The sequence below is a fragment of the Molothrus ater genome, chromosome 29, assembly GCF_012460135.2.
Source record: "Molothrus ater isolate BHLD 08-10-18 breed brown headed cowbird chromosome 29, BPBGC_Mater_1.1, whole genome shotgun sequence".
NCBI classification, from domain to species: domain Eukaryota; kingdom Metazoa; phylum Chordata; class Aves; order Passeriformes; family Icteridae; genus Molothrus; species Molothrus ater.
The window spans coordinates 429,707-448,825 of record NC_050506.2 but is presented as its reverse complement, the minus strand read 5'-3'; the positions used below and the strand labels follow the sequence as shown (position 1 = coordinate 448,825).

Below are 19,119 nucleotides of genomic sequence, written 5' to 3'. Positions count from 1 at the left end.
CGGCTTGGGGATGCCACAAGGGAGGAAGGAGGGAAGGAGGAGGCTTTGGAGGTTTCCAGACGCAGCTCTTGAGGTCTCTGCCCCAGATCTTGTCTTGGGTTGGGTTAAAGCTGCTCTCACCAGGATCACAGGGACGGATCTTGGAAACACCAGGAAGTCCTGGAATGAGGCCATGGAGATGCTCCAAGGGCTGGGGGAAGGTTGGGAGAGCTGGAGGTGTTCACCTGGAGAGGAGAAGCTCTGTGGAGACCTCCCTGGACAGCAGAGGGTTGGACTGGTTCCATTTAGTGCCCATTCCAAGGAAATATTCCATGGGATAACCCCACGGGGCAGGATCTGGGGGCACCTCCCGAGTCAGCACCGCCGGGTCCCTCCCCGTCACCGCATCCCCGTCACCATTCCCGCTCCGACGTCACCCAAACGCGTCCGTGGCGAGGCCAGAGGCCACTCCCCATCCCACTGAAACCCCGGAATGTGTTCCCAGGGGGGAACACGGAGCCGGGAATTCTCCTCCCTCTTCCCAAGGGGATCCCCCAGCCCCCGATCTGCTCCTATCCCTCGCAGGCTCGCTCGGATCTGCAGGATGTCCCCGTTCTTGGACAGCATCGCCACCATCGTCGGCGTCTTCCAGCAGCACGCCCGGGGAGATGGGGACGGCTCCGGGCTCAGCCGCAGGAGGATGAGGGAGCTGATCCAGAGGGAGTTCGCAGATTCCCTGGTGGTGAGCGCTGCGGGAAGGGCCGGGATGTGGGAATGGCAAAATCCTCCCTGGAAAGGGAACAGGGAGGGTTCCACCAAAGGCTGGGTTCCACCAAAGGTTGGGTTCCACCAAAGGTTGGGTTCCTTTGTGCCGGGAAGGGAATGGAGAATTCCTGAGGGAGCTGGGGGGGCTCAGCCTGGAGAAAAGGGGGATCCAGGGGGGATTTTGGGGAATGAATTCCCACAGCTGGTGCTGAGCCCTAAAAGTGAAATTATGAGAGATGGAAGGAGAATTCCTGTGACTCTTCCCATTGTTGCAATCGATGTCCCCCAAGGAGGAGGAAGACAAAAATTCCCCTTTTTCCCCCCACCCCATGTTTTTTCCCTGCAGAAGCCTCACGACCCTCAGACCATCGAGAAGATCCTGCAGTTCCTGGAGTGGGATGGGGACGGGGACATCGATTTCAACGAGTTCCTCCTCCTGGTGTTCCGGGTGGCCAAGTGCTGCTTCTGGTTCCAGCCGAGGGCCCCGTTCCTGGTGCAGAGGACAAAGCTCCCGACCGGAGGAAAATCCCTGCGGGAGCCGGAATTCAGGAGCAGAGGGAGCCGCCGGCAGCTCCAGGAGGAGGAGGAGGAGGAGGAGGAGGAGGAACGACAAACCTGGGAGAGGATTCGTGAGGCTGAGCTGCAAGGAGACCTCAGGGTCAGGGAGGTGGAAATCTCAGAGGAAACAAGGAGGGATCAGCAGGAACGTCGCACGCGGAGTGGGAAGGAACCGCGCGGGGAGCTGATCCCTCAGGAATACCAGGAACGGAGCCAGGAACCGAGCGAGCAGCGGGAGAGCCGGAGAAGGCGGCAGCCCCCGGAGCAGGACAGACGAGAGGGAGACAGGAGAGACCAGGAGGAAGAAGTGGCAGACGTGAGGACGGGCAAGCAATGCCGAGAACCCCAACCACGGCCGGACCGGTGGAGCCGCCAGGAGCCAGGGCGTGATGAAAGAGCCCAGCGGCCACGAGGAGCAGATGGAGAAGGTGACAATTGGCCACAGGAACCCGAATTGCTCCGGGAAGAGAGGAGCTGCCACCGCCGGCGTGAGCTGGGACAAAGAGAGCTGGAACGGAGAAGCGGCCGGGCGGCTGAGCTGGAATGTGCGGAGTCCAGGCGGCCACACCAGTCGTACCTGGAGGAACCATTAGAGATCGACCTCGGGGAATGTGGGAGAGCAGAGCCAGAGGAACGGGGCTACAGACAGAGAACAAAGCGGGAACGGGAGCTGGAATCTGCAGAAAGGGAGAGGGAGATCCGGGAGAAGCAGGAGAGGGAAGAAAGAGATGATCCCAGAAGAAAAGGGAGAAGGAGAGAGAGAAGGGTGGATGAGGAACAGGAGATGGAGGTGGAGGTGTCGGAGCGCAGAACACGGGAAAGGGAGGAAGAAGTGGCTGCCATTGGCCAGAGAGAGACACGGGACAGACGTGAGCGAGACATCCGTGAGACTGAAACTGATGGGAGGAGACAGAGAGAAACCCTGAGGTACGAGAGGGACAGAGAGATCTCAGTGGCAGAAGCCGATGTCAAAGTGCGCCGTGAGATCCGGGAACCACGAGAGGAGCTGAGGAGGAGAGAGCGTCCCTGTGAGCGTGGAGAAGAGAGAAGAATTTGCCCCAGAAGAGAAAGAGAGGAGACCCTGAGGGAGAGGAGAATCGACCAGGAACGGGAGCTGGAGGTGAAGGGCTCTGAGCGCTGGGCACGGGAAAGGGAGGAGAGACAAGGGCGAGAAATTCGTGAGATTGAAGCTGATGGAAGGAGACAGAGAGAAACCCTGAGGTACGAGAGGGACAGAGAGATCTCAGTGGCAGCAGCTGAAGCCGATGTCAAAGTGCGCCGTGAGATCCGGGAACGAGGTGAGGAGCTGAGGAGGAGAGAGCGTCCCTGTGAGCGTGAGGAGGAAGCAGAGCCAGAGAGGAGAATCTCCCGGGTCAGAGAGAGGGAAGCAGACCGGAGAGAGAGGAGAATTGACCAGGAGCTGGATGTGGAGGTGGAGGTGCCTGAGCACCGGACACGGGAAAGGAGTGAAGAAGTGGCCAGAGGCAGCCGGAGAGAGACACGGGACAGACGTGAAATTCGTGAGATCCGTGAACTTGAGGCTGATGCAAGAAGACAGAGAGAAACCCTGAGGTATGAGAGGGACAGAGAGATCTCAGTGGCAGCAGCTGAAGCCGATGTCAAAGTGCGCCGTGAGATCCGGGAACGAGGTGAGGAGCTGAGAAGGAGAGAGCGTCCCTGTGAGCGTGAGGAGGAAGCAGAACCAGAGAGGAGAATCGCCCAGGTAAGAGAGAGCGAAGCAGACCTGAGAGAGAGGAGAATCGACCAGGAACGGGAGCTGGAGGGCTCTGAGCGCCGGACACGGGAAAGGGAAGAAGTGGCTGCCATTGGCCAGAGAGAGACACGGGACAGACGAGAGTGTGACATTTGTGAGATTGAAGGTGATGGGAGGAGACGGAGAGAAACCCTGAGGTATGAGAGGGACAGAGAGATCTCAGTGGCAGCAGCAGAAGCCGATGTCAAAGTGCGCCGTGAGATCCGGGAACCACGAGAGGAGCTGAGAAGGAGAGAGCGTCCCCGTGAGCGTGAGGAGGAAGCAGAACCAGAGAGGAGAATCGCCCGGGTCATAGAGAGGGAAGCAGACCGGAGAGAGAGGAGAATTGACCAGGAACGGGAGCTGGAGGTGAAGGGCTCTGAGCGCCGGGCACAAGAATGGGAGGAAGAAGTGACCAGAGTTGGCCGGAGAGAGACACGGGACAGACGAGAGCGAGACATCCGTGAGATTCAAGATGATGGAAGGAGACAGAGAGAAACCCTGAGGTATGAGAGGGACAGAGAGATCTCAGTGGCAGCAGCTGAAGCCGATGTCAAAGTGCGCCGTGAGATCCGGGAACGAGGTGAGGAGCTGAGAAGGAGAGATGGTCCCCATGAGTGTGGAGAAGACAGAAGAATTTGCCCCAGAAGAGAAAGAGAGGAGACCCTGAGGGAGAGGAGAATCGACCAGGAACGGGAGCTGGAGCTGGAGGGCTCTGAGCAGCAGGCAAGGGAAAGGGAGGAAGAAGTGACCAGAGTTGGCCGGAGAGAGACACGGGACAGACGTGAGCGAGACATCCGTGAGATTGAAGATGATGGGAGGAGACAGAGAGAAACCCTGAGGTATGAGAGGGACAGAGAGATCTCAGTGGCAGCAGCAGAAGCCGATGTCAAAGTGCGCCGTGAGATCCGGGAACCACGAGAGGAGCTGAGAAGGAGAGAGCGTCCCTGTGAGCGTGAGGAGGAAGCAGAGCCAGAGAGGAGAATTGCCCGGGTCAGAGAGAGGGAAGCAGACCGGAGAGAGAGGAGAATTGACCAGGAACGGGACGTGGAGGTGTCTGAGCGCCGGGCACAGGAAAGGGTGGATGAAGAGGCCACAGTTGGCCAGAGAGACACACGGGACAGACGTGAAATTCGTGAGATCCATGAACTTGAGGCTGATGCAAGAAAACAAAGAGAAACCCTGAGGTACGAGAGGGACAGAGAGATCTCAGTGGCAGCAGCTGAAGCCGACGTCAAAGTGCGCCGTGAGATCCGGGAACGAGGTGAGGAGCTGAGAAGGAGAGATGGTCCCCGTGAGTGTGGAGAAGACAGAAAAATTTGCCCCAGAAGAGAAAGAGAGGAGGCCCTGAGGGAGAGGAGAATCGACCAGGAACGGGAGCTGGAGGTGAAGGGCTCTGAGTGCCGGGCAAGGGAAACGGAGGAAGAAGTGACCAGAGTTGGCCGGAGAGAGACACGGGACAGACGAGAGCGAGACATCCGTGAGATTCAAGATGATGGAAGGAGACAGAGAGAAACCCTGAGGTATGAGAGGGACAGAGAGATCTCAGTGGCAGCAGCTGAAGCCGATGTCAAAGTGCGCCGTGAGATCCGGGAACAGGAACCACAAGAGGAGCTGAGAAGGAGAGAGCGTCCCTGTGAGCGTGAGGAGGAAGCAGAGCCAGAGAGGAGAATCTCCCGGGTCAGAGAGAGGGAAGAGGCCCTGAGAGAGAGGAGAATTGACCAGGAGCTGGACATGGAGGTGGAGGTGTCTGAGCGCCGGACACGGGAAAGGGAAGAAGTGGCCAGAGGCAGCCGGAGAGAGACACGGGACAGACGTGAAATTCGTGAGATCCGTGAACTTGAGGCTGATGCAAGAAGACAGAGAGAATCAGTGAGGTATGAGAGGGACAGAGAGATCTCAGTGGCAGCAGCTGAAGCCGATGTCAAAGTGCGCTGTGAGATCCGGGAACGAGGTGAGGAGCTGAGAAGGAGAGAGCGTCCCTGTGAGCGTGAGGAGGAAGCAGAACCAGAGAGGAGAATCTCCCGGGTCAGAGAGAGCGAAGCAGACCTGAGAGAGAGGAGAATTGACCAGGAACGGGAGCTGGAGCTGGAGTTGTCTGAGTGCCGGACACGGGAAAGGGAAGAAGTGGCTGCCATTGGCCAGAGAGAGACACGGGACAGACGAGAGCGAGACATCCGTGAGATTGAAGCTGATGGGAGGAGACAAAGAGAAACCCTGAGGTACGAGAGGGACAGAGAGATCTCAGTGGCAGAAGCCGATGTCAAAGTGCGCCGTGAGATCCGGGAACGAGGTGAGGAGCTGAGAAGGAGAGATGGTCCCCGTGAGTGTGGAGAAGACAGAAGAATTTGCCCCAGAAGAGAAAGAGAGGAGACCCTGAGGGAGAGGAGAATCGACCAGGAACGGGAGCTGGAGGGCTCTGAGCGCCGGGCACGAGAAAGGGAGGAAGAAGTGACCAGAGTTGGCCGGAGAGAGACACGGGACAGACGAGAGCGAGACATCCGTGAGATTGAAGATGATGGGAGGAGACAGAGAGAAACCCTGAGGTACGAGAGGGACAGAGAGATCTCAGTGGCAGCAGCGGAAGCCGATGTCAAAGTGCGCCGTGAGATCCGGGAACCACGAGAGGAGCTGAGGAGGAGAGAGCGTCCCTGTGAGCGTGAGCAGGAAGCAGAGCCAGAGAGGAGAATCTCCCGGGTCAGAGAGAGCGAAGCAGACCTGAGAGAGAGGAGAATTGACCAGGAACGGGAGCTGGAGGTGTCTGAGCGCCGGACACGGGAAAGGGAAGAAGTGGCTGCCATTGGCCAGAGAGAGACACGGGACAGATGTGAAATTCGTGACATTCGTGAGATTGAAGGTGATGGGAGGAGACAGAGAGAAACCCTGAGGTACGAGAGGGACAGAGAGATCTCAGTGGCAGCAGCAGAAGCCGATGTCAAAGTGCGCCGTGAGATCCGGGAACGAGGTGAGGAGCTGAGAAGGAGAGAGCGTCCCTGTGAGCGTGAGGAGGAAGCAGAACCAGAGAGGAGAATCGCCCGGGTCAGAGAGAGGGAAGCAGACCTGAGAGAGAGGAGAATCGACCAGGAACAGGAGCTGGAGGTGTCTGAGCGCCGGGCAAGGGAAAGGGAGGAGAGACAAGGGCGAGAAATTCGTGAGATTGAAGCTGATGGGAGGAGACAGAGAGAATCAGTGAGGTACGAGAGGGACAGAGAGATCTCAGTGGCAGCAGCTGAAGCCGACGTCAAAGTGCGCCGTGAGATCCGGGAACGAGGTGAGGAGCTGAGGAGGAGAGAGCGTCCCTGTGAGCGTGAGCAGGAAGCAGAACCAGAGAGGAGAATCTCCCGGGTCAGAGAGAGGGAAGCAGACCTGAGAGAGAGGAGAATCGACCAGGAACGGGACGTGGAGGTGTCTGAGCGCCGGGCACAAGAATGTGAGGAAGAAGTGACCAGAGTTGGCCGGAGAGAGACACGGGACAGACGTGAGCGAGACATCCGTGAGATTGAAGATGATGGGAGGAGGCAAAGAGAAACCCTGAGGTACGAGAGGGACAGAGAGATCTCAGTGGCAGAAGCCGATGTCAAAGTGCGCCGTGAGATCCGGGAACGGGAACCACGAGAGGAGCTGAGGAGGAGAGAGCGTCCCTGTGAGCGTGAGGAGGAAGCAGAACCAGAGAGGAGAATCGCCCGGATCAGAGAGAGGGAAGCAGACCTGAGGGAGAGGAGAATTGACCAGGAACGGGAGCTGGAGGTGTCTGAGCGCCGGCCACGAGAAAGGGAGGAAGAAGTGACCAGAGTTGGCCGGAGAGAGACACGGGACAGACGTGAGCAAGACATCCGTGAGATTGAAGATGATGGAAGGAGGCAAAGAGAAACCCTGAGGTACGAGAGGGACAGAGAGATCTCAGTGGCAGCAGCTGAAGCCGATGTCAAAGTGCGCCGTGAGATCCAGGAACGAGGTGAGGAGCTGAGGAGGAGAGAGCGTCCCTGTGAGCGTGGAGAAGACAGAAGAATTTGCCCCAGAAGAGAAAGAGAGGAGACCCTGAGGGAGAGGAGAATCGACCAGGAACGGGAGCTGGAGGTGTCTGAGCGCCGCAGCCGCCAAGCACGGGACAGGGAGGCAGAAGTGACCATCGCTGACCAGAGGGAGGAGATCAGGCTGGAGGTCGTGGAGGAAGAAGATGAGGAGGAGGATCTGGAGCCGGGCCGGTGCCGGTACCAGACCCTGGACGTGGACACCGTTGATCTCTGCCCCCCGGGACAGGAGGCGCCCGTCAGTGACCTCAGGGTCCGGTACCGCCCCGCTGACCCCGATGTCCGGCCCGAGGTGCGGCTGCTCCCCGAGCCCCTGGAGCCCCAGACCGTGGCCTACTTGGTGCACGTCATCCAGAACCTGCAGGACCCCGAGGCCGCCACCTACGAGATCGTGTGCCGCCAGCCCGGCCAGCGGGGCCGGCCCGTGCGCGTCCGGACCTGCCCCGCGTCCCCGCGGCCACCGAGTGACCCCCTCAGGGGCCACCCCGAGGTGCCACCATCCCAATGCCCCCAGGAAAAGCCCGACGAGGGTCTGGATGAGCCCCGGGAAAGATCCGGAAAAGAGGCGAAGGACGGAGCCCCGCGGGATTCCGGCGCCCCGCGGGATTCCGGCGAGCCGGAGGCCGTGAAGGGCGAGCGGGTGAAATCCAAGGAGCTCCGGAGGCGCCCCGAGGTCCCCGAGGTGGAGCAGGGTCAGCCCCAGGGCGAGGGGCCCCAGAAGGCCCCGCGGGAGCCCGGATCCGGCTGCCCCCGGAGAGAGCGCGAGGATGGCGAGGCCAAGGGCTGCATCCCCCCGGAACGCCGGGATGCGGAGAGGAGAGAGCCCGGAGAGACCCTCAGGGAGGGAACCCAGGAGGGCGAGGAGGCTCCTGAGGAGGAACCCAGCCAGAGGAGCCCCCGGGAACCCGAAAATTCCCGGGTTTCTCGGGAAGGTGGCACCAAGCAGGGCCAGGAGCCCCCGCAGGAGGCCCCGAGCCGCCCCAGGGATGAATCCAAGACGTCCTGAGGGGGATCTGCCTCTCCCCGGAGCCTCTCCAGGTCCTTTTGAGGATCACTTCTGCCCCTCAGGATGTGGTGGCCCAGCAGTGATGGACTCAAAAGGATCCTGGGGTGTCCAGTGGGGTCTGGGGGCTTTTCCCTGGAATGAATCCTCAGCAGGAAGCAAGATCCTCCCGGATCCAGAGTTTCTGCTTCCCTGCTGGGTGTGTCCCTCGATATTTAATCACTTTTTCTGCTCTAATTGGAGTCCTTGGGTGCCTCTGTCCTCTTTTGCACCCTGGGGTGTCACTTCAGGTTCCCCTCAGCCCTGGGGCTGGGGCTGCTCTTGGCTTCTGCCGTTAAACTCCAAAAAAATTCCTGATTTTGGGGCCTGGAAATCCTCAAGGCTGGGGAAAAAAAAAATCACCTTTTTAGCCTTGATTCCAGCAGAATTCCAGCTCCAGGCCCAGGGGTTTGGAGCCACAGGGTGCTGGTGGTGGGTGGGGGATTCTCCTTCTCCTCCTTTTCCTTTTCCTTCCTTTTTATCGCATGGAAAATGGGAATAAACGGCTGATTCCTGCAGAGGCTCCGAGCGTCACCTTCCAGAGGGCTGGGAGGGCTGGGAGGGCTGGGATCCGGCATTCCCAGTTTGGGTCAGGAATTCCCAGTTTGGATCCGGCATTCCCAGTTCAGATCAAGCATTCCCAGTTCAGATCAGGCATTCCCAGTTTGGGATCAGGCATTCCCAGTTTGGGATCTGGCATTCCCAGTTTGGGTCAGGCATTCCCAGTTCAGATCAGGCATTCCCAGTTTGGGTCAGGCAGACATTCCCAGTTCAGTCCCCAAACTCCTCCTGACCCCAAATCCCACCCAATCCCCAATCCCCAATTCCCATTCCCATGTCCCACTCCAGGCTGGAGCCAGGGGCTCTCCCAAGACTCCGTCCCTGCACTGACCCTGAGTGATGGGGACAGGGACAGGAACAGTCACGGGAACAGGAACGGTGACACTGGCAGGGCTCGGTGACAATGCCAGGGGTGGTGACACAGCTGCCAGCACTTGGTGACAATGCCAGGGGCAGGGACAGTGACAGGAACAGGAACAGTGACACTGGCAGGGCTCAGTGACAATGCCAGGGGCGGTGACACAGCTGCCAGCCCTTGGTGGCAGTGCCAGGGACAGGAACAGTGACACTGGCAGAGCTCAGTGATGGGGACAGGGACACAGCTGGGTGACAGTGCCAGGGACAGTGCCAGGGACAGTGACAGTGGCAGGACTGGGTGACAGTGCCAGGGACAGTGCCAGGACTGGGTGACAGTGCCAGGGACAGTGGCACAGCTCGGTGGCAATGCCAGGGACAGTGACACAGCTCAGTGACAGTGCCAGGGACAGTGACAGTGGCAGGACTGGGTGACAGTGCCAGGGACAGTGACAGTGGCAGGACTGGGTGACAGTGCCAGGGACAGTGCCAGGGACAGTGCCAGGGACAGTGACAGTGGCAGGACTGGGTGACAGTGCCAGGGACAGTGACACAACTCGGTGGCAATGCCAGGGACAGTGACACAGCTGTCAGCCCTTGGTGGCAGTGCCAGGGACAGTGACACAGCTTGGTGGCAATGCCAGGGACAGTGACACAGCTTGGTGGCAGTGCCAGGGACAGTGACACAGCTGTCAGCCCTTGGTGACAATGCCAGGGACAGTGACACAGCTCGGTGGCAGTGCCAGGGACAGTGACACAGCTGTCAGCCCTTGGTGACAATGCCAGGGACAGTGGCAGGGCTCGGTGGCAGTGCCAGGGACAGTGACACAGCTGTCAGCCCTTGGTGGCAGTGCCAGGGACAGTGACACAGCTCGGTGGCAATGCCAGGGACAGTGACACAGCTGTCAGCCCTTGGTGGCAATGCCAGGGACAGTGGCACAGCTCGGTGGCAGTGCCAGGGACAGTGTCACGGCCATGTGGCCGCACAGATGGCGGCGTCTCCCTCCCGCAGCCTCCGGGACCGGAATGTCCCAGATGCCCGGGATTGGCCCTGGCACAGGGAAATGTCGCCTCCCCTTCCCCCCGCGATGTCACCGGGGGGTTCTGAGCGGGAGGGAAAACCCAAAGGGAGATCCCAGCTCGGGAAAATTCCCTTTGGGAGAGACGGATTGGGGGAAAACCCCAAAATTCGGGAAAAAATGGGAGTTCGGGGGCAGGAAATTGAGGGGAAAGGGAAAATCTCCCGAGTCCCAGATCAGAATTCCCGGGATCCCAAAACTCATCCTGATCCCTGGTTTTTAACCCCTCTCTGCTCCAGGCTCCCCCCAGAAGATTTTTGGGAATTTTTCCCTTTTTCCTTCTCCAGCCTCCTCCTGAATATTTTGGGATTTTCCCTTTTCCAGTCTCTCCCGGAAGATTTTTAAGGAAATTTCCCCCCTTTTCCCCCAACCTCCCCGTTAAGATCTTTAGTATTTTCCCCCCGCTCCCATGCCCGAGGACGACTCCAGGGATATCCCAAGGAGCAAACGGGGATGGAGCCGGATTCGGGAATGCCCGCAAAGCCCCGGACCGGGCCGGGCACATTCCAGGGGCGCGGGAGGAGCCGCGGTTGCGCTGGAAACGGGAATTGCCCAACGCGTCCGGGGCTGACTCAGCCCGGGCGGGGCTCCCGAACTTTCCCCGAGCTTTTTCTCCCCATCCTGCAACTCCAAACCGGAGCGGAGCCGCCGCCTGTCCCAGCCATGGTGAGGGATTCCCGGGAATCTGGGGGGCAGATGGATCCCGAGCGGCGGAAAATGGAGATTTTCCGGCAAAACGCCCCAAAATCGGAGTGGGAGGGGATAGGGCGTGGTCCCAAGGGGAGGAAGGAATAGGGGGAAGAAACGGAAAAATGGGGGGAAAACAGGGGGAGAACAGGGGGGTGAAACAGGTAAAAAACGGGTGGAAAATGGGGGAAAAACGGGGGAAAAGGGGAAAATCAGGGTGGGAGAAACAGGTAAAAAACGGGTGGAAAATGGGGGGAAAACCAGGGCAGAAACCGGAAGGAAAATGAGAAAAAGTAGAGAAAAACAGGAAAAAAACTGGGGGAAAACAGGGGGAAAACAGAGAAAAACAGAAAAAGGGGTAAAAACCGGGGGAAATGGGTAAAACCCGGGGGAATTGGGTGAAAAACAAGGAAAACTCGGGGTGGGGTGGGGAGAAATGGGGGGGGGAACGGGGAAAGAGCGGATCCAGCCCGGCCCTTCGCACGGATCCGCCGCCTCCCCAGGGCATTTTCCAGGAGCCGCTCCCGGCCCGTCCCGCTGCGCCAGGGAGCGAAATCCAGGGAAAAATGCGGCGGGACGGGTCCGGCTGAGCCCTTCCCGCAGCCCGAAACAGCCGGGATTGCTCTTGGAAAAGCTGGAGCGGGCCCAGGAGGGGCTTCCCTGCTCCCTAAAAAACTCGGGGTTGCTCCTTGGCACGCCTGGAGTGGGCGCAGGAGGCTCCTCATCCCCAAAAAACTGGGATTGCCCCTGGCACACCTGGAATGGGCACGGGAGGCTCCTCCAGCCCTTCCCTCATCCCCAAAAAACCGCGACTGCTCCTGGCATGGGCAGAGGGGGCCTCTCCCTGCTCCCAAAAATCCCAGGATTGCCCCCGGCACACCTGGGACGGGCAGAGGGGGCTCCCCCGCCCTGCCCTGACCCCAAACCCCGGGATTTTGGCCGCCCAGCCCACGGAGACGGAGCGCTGCATCGAGTCGCTGCTGGCCGTGTTCCAGCGCTACGCCGGCCGCGAGGGCGACTCCTGCACCCTCTCCAAGCGGGAATTCCGCGCCTTCATGGACACCGAGCTGGCCGCCTTCACCAAGGTGCGGGAATGGGGGGGCCTGGGATCCACGGGATGGGGTCCATGGGGTGGGATCCATGGGATCAATGTGATCCATGGGATCCATGGAGTAGGAGGGGATTGATGGGATGGGATCCATGGGATGGGGATGGGATCCATAGGATTGTTGGGGATGGGATCCATGGGATTGGGATGGGATCAGTGTGAACCATGGGATTGGGATGGGATTGATGGGGTGGGATCCATGGGATCAATGTGATCCATGGGATCCATGGGGTGGGAGGGGATTGATGGGATGGGATCCATGGGATTGGGATGGGATCCATGGGATTGGGATGGGGATGGGATCCATGGGATTGATGGGATGGGCTCAATGCAATCCATGGGATTGGGATGGGGATGGGATCCATGGGATCCATGGAGTGGGGTGGGGATAGGATCAATGGGATGGGATCAATAGGATGGGATGGGATCGATGGGAGAGGATGGGATCCATGGGGTTGGGATGGGATCAGCGGGTTGGGATGGGACCAATGGGATGGGATCCATGGGAAGAATGGGATCAATGGAATGGGATGGGATCGATGGGATGGGATCAATGGAATGGGATGGGATCGATGGGATGGGATCAATGGGATGATCCAGGGGGTCCCAGCCCTGGGGCTGTGCCAGGATGGGATTGGAAGCAGGATGGGATTGTGGGAACGTCCCTGAACGTGGCTGTTCAAGGTGGATTCTCCATCCCAAACCACTCCAGGATTCCCTGAGCTCCCCTCCCTTCCTGGGCAGGGAATTCCCCCCCCTCATTCCAGGCACAAATTCCCGTTTTTTTGGGGTTTTTTTCCCCAGAACCAGAAGGACCCGGGCGTGGTGGACAGGATGATGAAGAAGCTGGACATGAACAGCGACGGGCAGTTGGACTTCCAGGAGTTCCTGAACCTCATCGGGGGCATCGCCGTGGCCTGCCACGACTCCCTGATCCTCAAATCCCCCAAACCCTGAACCCAGAGGCTCCGGCTCCACCCCAGATCCCCCCCGGAATTCCCCATGGAATGCTGGAAGTGAGGGAATGCGAGCATTCCCTTTTTTACCCCCCTCCCCCCCCTGCTTTTTTATGGATAAATAAAAGGTTGAAAACGTTGAAGACCCCGAGGGATTCTGGCATCTGTGAAGTGGGGGGGGAGGAATCCCAAAGTGATCCTCACCTGCTCAAAATTCCAGGGATTCCCTGCAGGGATGGGGATCCAGCCCTCCCTGAGCCCCTTCCGGTGCTTCCCAACCCTTTTTCCATGGAAAAACCATCCCAAATTTCCAGCCCTGGCACAGATCGAGGCCGTTCCCTCTTGTCCTGCCCCCGTTCCCTGGGATCAGATCCCAAACCCCCCCTGGATCCCCCTTTTCTCCAGGCTGAGCCCCCTCAGGATTCTCCATTCCCTTTTCCAGCCCCATTCCCTGGACACTTCCAGCCCCTCCTTCCACACCCTGGACATTCCCAGCAGGACAATCCCTGGAATCGCATCCCTGGAATCGTCATTCCCATCCCTCTCTCCCCTGCAGGGATCGGAATCCACCCAAATTTGGGAATCCCGGAGCCTTTTCCGTGCCCTGGGGCCAAACCCGGGAGTGCCAAAGGACAAAACTCCACCTGGAAACGCGGGACGGGCCCTCAGGGTTAATTGGGGCGTTAATTGCACCCCACTAATTAACACACACAGCTCCGAATCATCCCAGGAGAGCCGATCCCATCCTCGGGAAAATTCCCAGCTCTCCAAGCAGAGCTGGGAAAAGGGATTAAATTCCAATTTTTTTTTTTTTTTTGGTGTGTCCTGAGCTGCAAACCAGGAAAATCCAGGTCATTAACGAACTTTATTAACAATGGGAGCTCACTGAGTTGCCATGGCGACAACAGGAGGAATCAACAAACACAGAGACACTTCCAGAGGGAGCAGGATTTCCCTGGATTCGGATTTACAGAGCCAATCCCAGGGTTTTTTAGCAATTTTTTAGGATTTTAAGGGGAGCAGAGGTGGTTGTGTCACAACCAGGATTTGGGAAGAGGCCCCCCCTTCCCCCTCTGGAAAAAAAAACTGGGATAAAAGCACAGGAAAATTGCTCTGGGAACAAGGAAAAAAAAATTCCTGCTAAATGTGGGGAAAAAAACCCCAATCTGGCATTCCAGAGTGGGGAAAAACCGGGAAGAGAGGATGGGAATGGCCAAGGGGAGGGAGTGGGGGGAAAGCTGGGGTGGGGGACTGGGAATTTCCTTCTCCAGGAGAATTCCTAGCGGAACTGGAGGGGGCTGATGCGCAGCCCCAGCACGTCCTTCCCGATCTCCGTCACCTGCAGGGACAAAGAGAGGATTCAGGGGTGAAAATTCGGGATTTAGGGGTGAAAATTCAGGATTTAGGGGTGAAAATTCGGGATTTAGGGGTGAAAACTCGGGATTTAGGGGTTGGTTTTGTGGCTGTCAGTCCTGAGCCTCTGCTGGGAGCTCTGGGAAGGGTTTGGGTTCCCCCTCAGGAATTCCCACATTTTCTCCCTCAGGAATTCCCTCATTTCCCCCTCAGGAATTCCAACATTTCCCCCCTTAGGAATTCCCTCATTTTCCCCTCAGGAATTCCAACATTTTGCCCCTCAGGAATCCTGCACTTCCCCCCTCAGGAATTCCATGTTTTGCCCTCAAGAATTCCTTGTTTTTCCCCTCAGGTCTGTCATATTCCAGCCTCCCCCTCCTCGTTGCCCGGTTTGTGTGCGGACGAATCGTGACACAAAGTAGTCCCACTCGGTGCTAGGCGTGCGGAAGGCGAAAACGCGGAGGGATATCAGATGCCGGTTGTGCAGGGTCGCGCGCGCGCGCGCTGGGGAGGGATCTCTCGGTGATGCGGCCGAGAGAGGTCCGGCAGAGGGAGAGACGCGGAAGGATACATGCACGGCGCTGCAGTTTTCGCCTGCTGTGGTGCCGTGTACGGACCCGGTGGCGGCGGAAGCGCCGTGCCAGCACACAGGGATGCCGGCTGTGGCCGGACAGCGACACGCAGCGGCTCGGAACCGGGACCGCGCTGTACCAAAGCGGCGGGGGGGGGGGGGTGGCGGCGGAGCCGTGGAAATAGAACTGCGCATGCGTGCGGCTGATCCCGGAAGCGGCGCTGTGGTTGGATGAGGCGGCGCGGAGTGATATCGCGGGGGTTGTAGCAACTGCGCATGCGTGGATTACGTCACTAGGGCAGCGGGGGGGACAGCCCTGATGGCGGCGGGCGGGCTGGGGAGTGCGGGAGGCGGCGGCGCTGCAGAAACGGGAGCCGGGGCCGCGGCCGTGGAAAGGAACGCCGGGACGTCCGTGGTTGCAGGAGGCGGCGGAGCCGCGCCATCCAGCAGCTCTGAAGCGGGGGGCCGCGCTGGGGAAGGCGCGGCTCGGCCCGCCATGGAGCGGCGGCGGCAGGAGCGAGAAAGCGGCCACGGGCGGCGGCGGGGCGGCCTCGTCAGCGGGGGATGATCCCGGGTGGCGGGAGGTGCTGCGGGGAGGCGGCGGGGGGGGCCGCGGCGTGCAGCCGCTGGGGGCTGGGGTGGCTGCCGGCCCGGCGGGCAGGGGCGGCGCGGACGGGAGGCAGCGCTGGAGCGGCGGCAGGCACGGCAGAGGCTGCAGCCACCGGAGCGGACGCCGCGGCGCCGGCACGGGCGGGCTGGGCGGGCTGGGGCGCTCCGGTCCCAGCGCAAGCGGTGCCGTGCCGGGACCGGGGGATTGCGCCGGAACGCCGGCAGGGACGGGGTCAGCCGGGGGTGTTTGCCCTGCCGCGGGGCCCGTGGGCGGCTCGGGGTGTGCGGCGTGCACTGGAACGCGAGGGTGGGGGGGGCAGAGCTTCCCGCGGCAACGCGCACAGGGGGCGCTGAAGACGCAGCGCGGCCGCGCCAGGCGCGCTCGGCACCGCAGATCCGGGAGCCGCGGGGAACTGCAGAGACGCAGCAGCAGCGACGGGACTCGGGCCAGCACCGGCCCCGCTGGGTCGGCAAAGGGGGCGAGGGGGACGTGGGGGGGGCGGGAGCGGCCGCACTCGCGGGTAACGGGGGGAGAGCAGCGGCGGCGGCAGGAGGGGGCGGGGCCGCGGGACGCCGGTGGGCGGGATTGAGGGGCGGGGCCCGCGGTAGCCGGGACCGACGGGATGGCAAAGGCGGGGATGGCGGGAGCGGTGGGAGGGGCCGGGGCCGGGGGGACGGGTGTCGGGACCGCGAGGGCGGGGGGCGGGGCGGCAGGGGTGAGCAGGACCGCGGGTACCGGAGCGGCGGGGTCCGACGGGGAAATGGGGGGCGTGTCCGGCTGGAGACTCGCGGCGGCGAGGGGCGGAGTCGCAGGAGGAGCGGAGCTCGGCGTGGCAGCTGCGGGGGGCATCCCCCGTGCGGCAAACAGAGCTCAAGCAGCGCCCTGCAAGCTGGGAGCAGCTCCCCGGCAGCCAAATCCCCGCGGGAGATACTATTAAAGTGCTTTATACAAACTGTGTCCAAAAGTCTCTGGTAAACGCAGCTGAACGGTCAGCATTGGAAAAATTCAATAAAGTTCATTCTAAGAGGATTTTTGGCTCCTGTTTTGGTAACTGACTTGGCATGGAACTTTAGAAAGGCTTTAGATGCTTACAGAGATCTCTGTCGTGGGCAGAGTGAGTTTGTCCCGTTATTACACTGGTGTGTCACCAGCCTCGATGCTGCAAAAGCAGCGTCCTCGGCCAGAGCCTTACAGCACTGCCGTTTACCACAGTCGGGCTTCATGGCCCCTTTTGCGGCAGTCGGGCTTTACGGCCCCTTTTGTGACAGTCGCGCTTTACGGCACCTTTTGCGACAGTCGCGCTTTACGGCCCCTTTTACGACAGTGGAGCTTTACGGCACCTTTTGCGACAGTCGCGCTTTACTACACCTTTTACGACAGTCGCGCTTTACGGCACCTTTTACGACAGTCGCGCTTTACGGCACCTTTTACGACATCCGCGCTTTACGGCACCTTTTGCGACAGTCGCGCTTTACGGCACCTTTTGCGACAGTCGCGCTTTACGGCACCTTTTACGGCAATCGCGCTTTACGGCGCCTTTTGCGACAGTCGCGCTTTACGGCACCTTTTGCGACAGTCGCGCTTTACGGCAATCGCGCTTTACGGCGCCTTTTGCGACAGTCGCGCTTTACGGCACCTTTTACGACAGTCGCACTTTACGACACCTTTTGCGACAGTCGCGCTTTACGGCACCTTTTACGACAGTTTTGCTTTACGGCACCTTTTACGACAGTTTTGCTTTACGGCACCCTTTGCGACAGTCGCGCTTTACGGCAGCTTTTGCGACAGTCGCGCTTTACGGCACCTTTTGCGACAGTCGCGCTTTACGGCACCTTTTGCGACAGTCGCGCTTTACGGCAGCTTTTACGACAGTCGCGCTTTACGGCCCCTTTTGCGACAGTGACGCTTTACGGCACCTTTTGCGACAGTCGCGCTTTACGGCACCTTTTGCGACAGTCGCGCTTTACGGCACCTTTTACGACAGTCGCGCTTTACGGCAATCGCGCTTTACGGCGCCTTTTGCGACAGTCGCGCTTTACGGCAACTTTTACGACAGTCGCGCTTTACGGCACCTTTTGCGACAGTCGCGCTTTACGGCACCTTTTGCGACAGTTTTGCTTTACGGCCCCTTTTGCGACAGTTTTGCTTTACGGCCCCTTTTGCGACAGTCGCGCTTTACGGCACCTTTTACGACAGTCGCGCTTTACGGCAATCGCGCTTTACGGCGCCTTTTGCGACAGTCGCGCTTTACGGCAACTTTTACGACAGTCGCGCTTTACGGCACCTTTTGCGACAGTCGCTCTTTACGGCACCTTTTGCGACAGTTTTGCTTTACGGCCCCTTTTGCGACAGTGACGCTTTACGGCACCTTTTGCGACAGTCGCGCTTTACGGCACCTTTTGCGACAGTCGCGCTTTACGGCACCTTTTACGACAGTCGCGCTTTACGGCAATCGCGCTTTACGGCGCCTTTTGCGACAGTCGCGCTTTACGGCACCTTTTACGACAGTTTTGCTTTACGGCGCCTTTTACGACAGTTTTGCTTTACGGCACCCTTTGCGACAGTCGCGCTTTACGGCAGCTTTTGCGACAGTCGCGCTTTACGGCACCTTTTGCGACAGTCGCGCTTTACGGCAATCGCGCTTTACGGCGCCTTTTGCGACAGTCGCGCTTTACGGCACCTTTTACGACAGTTTTGCTTTACGGCACGTTTTACGACAGTTTTGCTTTACGGCACCTTTTGCGACAGTCGCGCTTTACGGCACCTTTTGCGACAGTCGCGCTTTACGGCACCTTTTGCGACAGTTTTGCTTTACGGCACCTTTTACGACAGTCGCGCTTTACGGCACCTTTTGCGACAGTTTTGCTTTACGGCACCTTTTACGACAGTTTTGCTTTACGGCACCTTTTACGACAGTTTTGCTTTACGGCAGCTTTTGCGACAGTCGCGCTTTACGGCAGCTTTTGTGACAGTCGCGCTTTACGGCAATCGCGCTTTACGGCACCTTTTACGACAGTCGCGCTTTACGGCACCTTTTACGACAGTCGCACTTTACGGCACCTTTTGCGACAGTCGCGCTTTACGGCAGCTTTTGCGACAGTCGCGCTTTACGGCACCTTTTGCGACAGTCGCGCTTTACGGCAGCTTTTACGACAGTCGCGCTTTACGGCCCCTTTTGCGACAGTGACGCTTTACTGCACCTTTTGCGACAGTCGCGCTTTACGGCACCTTTTACGACAGTCGCGCTTTACGGCACCTTTTGCGACAGTCGCGCTTTACGGCAATCGCGCTTTACGGCGCCTTTTGCGACAGTCGCGCTTTACGGCACCTTTTGCGACAGTCGCGCTTTACGGCACCTTTTACGACAGTTTTGCTTTACGGCACCTTTTACGACAGTCGCGCTTTACGGCCCCTTTTGCGACAGTCGCGCTTTACGGCCCCTTTTGCGACAGTCGCGCTTTACGGCACCTTTTACGACAGTCGCGCTTTACGGCACCTTTTACGACAGTCGCGCTTTACGGCAGTTTTACGACAGTCCCGCATTTCGGCCCGACCTTTTATGGAACTTTTCCAGTACTTCACAGCACTTTACGGTGTTTAATTTGTTTTTCATTAATTTTTAACTATTTTTTTTAATTTTATTTTTTATTTTTATTTTTTATTTTTCTATTTTTACAGCCTTTTTTAAAATTTTTTTCAATTTAATTTTTTA

General features: G+C 59.1%; 2 protein-coding genes across 2 annotated transcripts; both read left to right on the top strand.

Moving 5' to 3' along the window:
* The first annotated feature begins 583 nt into the window (after positions 1-583).
* LOC118695854 (trichohyalin) lies at positions 584-8,092 on the top strand. The gene is made up of 4 exons (XM_036397665.1): positions 584-721; positions 1,091-1,959; positions 2,113-3,638; positions 3,867-8,092. The coding sequence occupies exons 1-4, from the start codon at positions 584-586 to the stop codon at positions 8,090-8,092; spliced, it is 6,759 nt and encodes a 2,252-aa protein (XP_036253558.1).
* A 2,468-nt stretch (positions 8,093-10,560) lies between these two features.
* Positions 10,561-13,016, top strand: LOC118696108 (protein S100-A11). The gene is made up of 3 exons (XM_036398050.2): positions 10,561-10,788; positions 11,757-11,894; positions 12,722-13,016. Exons 1-3 carry the CDS (start codon positions 10,576-10,578, stop codon positions 12,872-12,874), a joined length of 504 nt encoding a protein of 167 aa, XP_036253943.2. The 5' UTR covers positions 10,561-10,575; the 3' UTR covers positions 12,875-13,016.
* Positions 13,017-19,119: the final 6,103 nt, after the last annotated feature.